The sequence below is a fragment of the Poecilia reticulata genome, linkage group LG12, assembly GCF_000633615.1.
Source record: "Poecilia reticulata strain Guanapo linkage group LG12, Guppy_female_1.0+MT, whole genome shotgun sequence".
NCBI lineage: Eukaryota > Metazoa > Chordata > Actinopteri > Cyprinodontiformes > Poeciliidae > Poecilia > Poecilia reticulata.
In genome coordinates this window covers 3,863,339-3,869,679 of record NC_024342.1, presented here as the reverse complement: position 1 = coordinate 3,869,679, position 6,341 = coordinate 3,863,339, and the positions used below count along the sequence as shown (strand labels likewise).

Genomic DNA, 6,341 nt, shown 5'->3' with positions numbered 1-6,341 from the left:
CATCGATACAGTTGCAGCCAAGCATGATTTAATGTTACACAATACAGTTTTACCAAGTTGCTCAAAGTCTAAACTGGTATTGTTGTGCATATAAGGTGTAAAGTTTACTTTCGACTGAACCCAAATTCCCCAAAGGAATCCCAGCGCCCCCCTTTTGTAAAAATTTCCGCCAACGCCCCCTGCCGTCCTCTGAATGCCCCCTAGGGGCACGTTGAGAACCGCTATATTAGAATGTCCAGAATTAGCTCAAATGTTATTGTTAGCTAAGATGCTATCAGTAGCATTCGGGCTATCATTGACTTGCGGCATTTACTGAGCAAGCATTAGTGTTCAAGGTAAAATTAGCTAAGATGCTAAGGTTAGCTAGAATGCTAACAGCAGCATCTGCTACTGAAAGCATCTGCTTTCAGTAGCATGTTGGCTAGCAGTGACTTTCTCCACTCAGGCTATCTTTAGCTTAGATGTCCAAATTTGCTAAAATGTTAATGTTAACCTCATTGTGTTGCTATGGCTGTTAAAAAAGAATAGAAAAAAAAATTTAAAAACACTTGATAGTTGTAATAAAAATATTAAAATCTTAATAATATGAAAAAAAAATAATGAACTTAAAAAAATGTGTTGTCCTTGTTGGCAGAAGTGTTTATTTGTAGAGACACAGATTAGTTAAAAAAATATCTGACGCTCAACTAAAAAAGATTTAAATGGAAAAATATTGTTGGATTTCTGTAATATGACTAATGGAGGGGTGCATTTGAAGAATAATTACCTAAGAGATTTTTGTTTTCTAAATTTCTACAGAAGTTAAAATATTCAGCACATAACATGATTTAGTCATGTTGATTAAACTGAATACAAAGTGAAGCCAAGCTGCAGGTTGGGTCAGAAACGTCTCGCCGTAGCCAGGCGTTTCTCCCTTCATTGTCGCTGCTAGCTCACTGATTGGCTCAGAGCAAAGGAGGCAGACAGAAATCTTTACTGGGAAAATGTAGAAATGATGTGAAGTTAATTTGCATGGCTTTCTGTTGGTAATGACATTAAATTAATGATGCAATAAAGACTGCATTGGTCTCTAATCTCAGAATGATGAATCAATAAGGAGTCTGTACTTGATTTGTTTTGGTTGCCAAACAATCCGGCACAGAAATCAAGCTTTACTTTCACTTTAATTCATTAGTAAAACACTGATGTATGTTTATGTGAAATTTAAACAATTGTTGTACTTGAATACCAGTTTTAAAGATATTGAATTTCATAAAGAACTGTCTTTATATGAAGTGTTTGTGTATAAATATTAGAGGCGTGCCGATCGATTGGCCACCGATCATAATCGGCCGATTTCCGTGAAAAAGTGTATGATCGGTGATCGCCGATCATGGTCTCTTGTTGCCGATCACACAAACCGATCACCTGCATCTCATTTCTCAACCTGCCTGTGCAGCTGGTCTCCTCTTTCCTTCACACTGCGCAAACGCGCAGCAATAAATCCTAAGCGATGTGGAACTATAACGCACATAGTGAATGGGGAAGTTTGTGTGTTGTGGCGGAAAATTGAAGCACGTGGGGTGAATCACGTCAAAATGCATCAACACAACGAAGTTAATACGACATCAAAACAATGGCATACTTGACGGAGTTTGGCTACATCGAGGCTCACTGCAGTTAAAAAGACATATGGAGGATCAGATAGCAGGTAAAGCAGCGCACAGCTACAAACACTCACCCGGATTAGCATGACGGTCAGAAAGCTAAATAAATAACCCGCAAAATTATTTAAGTCTTCGAGCTGCGATGTAAGACGCTGGTTCTGCTCTCGCTGTTGAACCGCTGCTACGCTACAGGTAGTAATATTTCACAGACGGAGCACCGCTTCTGCTCCACCTGGTAGTGACTCTCACACCAAACCTCTGTTTAAAGCTGCAGCATCTAACTTGAAAAATACATTTTACATATGTATTAAAACTTTCGCTGTCCTAACATGAGACAGATAATCTCTGAAAAAATAATTGATCTCCTCCATGCTCTGCATAATTACTCCGCTCAGTCAGAAACAGCCACTCAGAACTAGCAGTAATCAGCTAGCCGCCATGCTATCAGGAAGTTTTCATCAGTAACTCAGGATTGTTTATTGTAATGGAACCTGTATTTGCCTTTAAATTTATACTTAATTTTTTTTGGCAATGTTGAGAGGTTTTATTTTGGCTCTTTGCATTATTTAGCCTCTTCAGAGCCTTCATATGTTATCAGTCTGTTAAAGATAGTATTATTGATAGCAGTACAATTTGCACAATGCCTGTTTAGTTTAGTTTTCTTCTTGGAAAAAGTTATTAAAAAGTTTTTGCCTAAATTAAGGTGAATTCATGGTTCCTTTTTCAACATAATGTAACCGGTAGAGCTTATGACTAAAAAAATAATAATTATGTGATCGGTATCGGTGATCGGTATCGGGGATCAGCCCTCATGGGTGATTGAAATCAGCAGGAAAAAACCTGATCGGCACATCTCTAATAAATATACATGCACAGTGTAATGTTGAATAATGAAGAGTTTTCTAGTTGTGTCTGAGTTTATCTAGCTCTGTTAAAGGAGTCAGAAATGCCAAATTTGGAACATTGTGTGTTGGCAAAAGCTAAAACAATCAGCTGAGGTGTGTGTGTGTGTGTGTGTGTGTGTAGGACCCCAGAACGGCTGGAATGACCCTCCAGCTCTGACCCGAGCCCCAAAGAAGAAGGTAAGTCTGCATTCATTATTTATAAAACAAACAACAAAACTGGGTACTACTAGTATATAAATGTTTCCATCCACAGACAGTTAGCATGTTTCACTTAGCTAGCATGCTAACATTAGTGTTGCAGAAATTATGCACTAATACACAGGGGTTTTTTTCCCCAAGTTGTTGGACAGATTCTGTTCATTAAGACTCAAGGCAGATTGGAGAAAAACACACAGTTTCTACCTGTTTGGTTTAAAAGGCCAAACAAAACACTAAATCTTCAAACCACCTCTGGACCTAAACGTAGTCTGGAACGCACCTTTCCTTATTTGACCAGTTCAGGAGTTTCTAGATGCTGAAACAGAGCAAATTATTTTATTTTATAATGTTTTTCCACAGCAGGTTCCACAGAACTACACCCCACCCGTCCCGATCACGGCTCCCATTCTGGCCCCGCTGGGCACCGACCCCCAGGCTCAGCCCATGTCATCTGGAGGCCCCCAGGATGTGCTGCAGGGCCCTCAGGGCTCTTACTCAGGCATGCACCAGACACAGCTCCCCAGTCAAAGCATGAACGCCTCAATGCCCAACTCCAACATGGAGGGCGCACCCGGAGCACCGACAGGAGACGCCATCCAGGTACGGACGTCTCGGGTCAATCTAACCACGACCTGAGGGGGAAGTTTCACCGGACCTGTCCATGTTGTCTCCACATGAGAGCCGTTGTAGATAGGAAAAGATAAATGAATACATTTCCACCAATAAACTCAGAAACTTTTAGATTTTTAGAAATCTTCTAGAAAAACCTTGGAAATTTCCGAGTTTCAAAAGTGTAAAATTTTTGACTTTTGGACATTTTTTGGGTTTGTTTTTCTGGAAAATTTTTGAGATAAAATTTTGAGGGTTTTTTCTAGTAAATTTTCAACTTATGAAAAACGTTTTTTTTTTCTAGCACATTTGCACGTTTCAAATTCAGAAATTTCCTTGTTTTTTCTGGAAACTTTTTCTTAGATAAATCTCAAAATGTTGTTTTTTTTCTAGGAAGTCTTAAACTTTGGAAACAATTTCTTCTGGAGTATCTTTTCAAGCACGTTTTAATGTTTCAATTCTGAAATTTCCTTGTTTTGAGATTAATCTCAAAATTTCTGATGTCTTTTTCTAGCAAATTTTCAATCTTTGAACCTCAGATTTCCAATTTTTCCAAGTTTTTTTTTTCTAGAAACTTTCTGAGATTAGTCTAAAAATATTTTTGCACAAATGTACTCCCTTCTTCTTTTTAAATGTACAATGCCTCTAATCGCGGCCGCCGTTGGCTCCTGCCAGCCTCTGCAGTCGATCCCTGCTGAGAAGATCACGAAGAAGCCGATCCCTGACGAACACCTGGTGCTGAAGACGACGTTCGAGGGTTTGATCCAGAAGTGCTTGGCCGTAGCTACCGACCCTGTGAGTCTGTCACGGACGAGCTGCTCCGTCTGTCCTCCGTCTCTGTTCAACACACGTGAGCCTGTGTTTATCCGTCTTCTCCTCACAGCAAACCAAGAGGAAGCTCGACGACGCCAACAAGCGCTTGGAGGCGCTGTACGACAAACTCAGAGAGCAGACGGTGAGTGTCTCACTGCTGTGGCCACGTTGGTGCAAATGTTTCACCGCAAAACAACCGGAAGACGGTCAGATTGGATGGCGAGTGTGTGTGCACGTCTTTGACTTTGACTAGGCCACTTTAATATAGGAATTCATCTGAACTGCTATGTGAGAATTTTGTTTGCATGTTTTACAAGTTTTAAGGTTGTAAAATATGCAACTTTTTAACAACTTTATATTGTTGTATATAAAGTTTATTAAATAAATAAACAATATTTATTTTTATTATACCAAAATAAATATGCTTTTATTTTGGAATAATAAAATACCAAAATAAAAAAAAGCATATTTATTTATTTTTTCTGGAAAATTTCTCAGATAAATAACAAAATTTTGAGGTTTTTTCTAGTAAATTTTCAATTGATAAAAACGTTTTTTTTTTGCTAGCATTGTAACATTGTAACGTTTCAAATTCAGAAATTATACTTTTATTTTATTATAATAAAATTCTTAACGTCATAGCAAAGGTTTTATTATTTTGGTAATAACATGACTTTATTATGACATTCTTCTCATGTCATGACTTTATTATTGTATTACCACAACTTTTTTTCTGATATTTTATGATTTTAGTATTTTATGACTTTTTTATGGTAATATAACTTTATTCTTGTATTACTACGATCTTCTTCTCCCATTATGACTGTGTTCTCGTATTTTGCGACATTGTTTTTGTATTATTATGACTTTTTTTCTAATTTTTATGATTTAGTTCTCGTAATTTGCTACTTACTTGAAATCCATTCTTGTATTTTATTACTCTATTGTCATATTATTACCACTTTGTTCTACAACTTCATTCTCGTAACAAGATTTTCTCATAAAATTCTGACTTTCTTCTCTAAATGAGAAAACATTTTTGCTCCTAATATCCCTCCGTAGACTTCTGAAGGCAGTTAGTTGGCTGTTTTGGGTTTAATTCATTTCTAACTCCGCTGTCTCTCCTCCGCTCAGCTCTCTCCTGCCATCATCGGAGGACTCCACAGCATAGCGAGGACCATCGAGTCTCGCTCCTACACCGAGGGCCTGAACATTCACACCCACATCGTCGGCAGCAGCAACTTCAGCGAGACGTCGGCCTTCATGCCCGTGCTGAAGGTGGTGCTGACGCAAGCCAACAAGCTCGGCGTTTGAGGTCCGTCTCCGCGGCCCTGCCGGCCGCCCGTTTCGCAGGGAGCTCCGTTCAGTCGGCGAGGCGAACGGCTCCTGAGACTTCTCAACTGTGATGGTCGGCTCTTCTTCGTGCCATTCTCTTTTTTTTTTGTTGTTGTTTTTGATTTTTTTTTGGTTGTTCTTGTTTTACGACGCAACTCAAACAAGCCATGCGGTCTGTCACGCGCAGTGGTGAAAGTAGATATTGAGTCAAATCAAGGGCTATTCAGAGAAATACCACACCAACCTTTACGTGGGCTGGCCGGTTCTGAACCACAGCTTTAAATCAGACGCGTCAATTAATATGCAAAACCTCTTTTTAAGGTAAAACTGTGTAAAATAATTTTTAAAAAACCAGTCAGGAGCTATGATGGTAAAAAACAGGACGTTTAAGGACACCTCTGTGTTCCTACTCAGTGTTATAATGTCACAAATTACAGCTAATATTAATTATGTATTAATAACAGATTTCTGCTGCATGCTTTTCGCTCACACGTCATTCAACAATGCGACAAGTTTTAGATTTAGGAAACTTTCGCTTGTTCGTCTTTATAACCTCTAATCTGTGCACTACATCAACGCTTCGATGCCTTCCAATCCACAAATTCATTCTTTTTTTTTTTTTAAATTTAGGTCCATAAAATTCGCAATGAACCGTCAGAAAATTATGTTGATAAACTTAAAAACAAAGTGGGCATTATGTAATCGGTGCCAGTTTCTTTTTTTTTATAAATCCATGTTTGTGTCGTGATCTTAATTTCACCACTGGTGGCGCGGCGGTCAGCGTGTTGGACCGACAGGTTGTCCAACGCAGCAGCAGCAGCAGCAGCAGCAGCAG

General features: G+C 38.9%; 1 protein-coding gene across 1 annotated transcript in view; it reads left to right on the top strand.

Moving 5' to 3' along the window:
- The window catches only part of sec31a (SEC31 homolog A, COPII coat complex component), a 25,506-nt gene extending 19,385 nt beyond the window's left edge, over window positions 1-6,121 (top strand). The window contains exons 24-28 of the mRNA XM_008423373.2: window positions 2,673-2,728; window positions 3,110-3,349; window positions 4,034-4,153; window positions 4,242-4,313; window positions 5,306-6,121. Coding sequence (XP_008421595.1) covers window positions 2,673-2,728; window positions 3,110-3,349; window positions 4,034-4,153; window positions 4,242-4,313; window positions 5,306-5,485 — 668 coding nt within the window. The 3' untranslated portion in view covers window positions 5,486-6,121. The remainder of the gene's footprint in view (window positions 1-2,672; window positions 2,729-3,109; window positions 3,350-4,033; window positions 4,154-4,241; window positions 4,314-5,305) is intronic.
- Window positions 6,122-6,341: the final 220 nt, after the last annotated feature.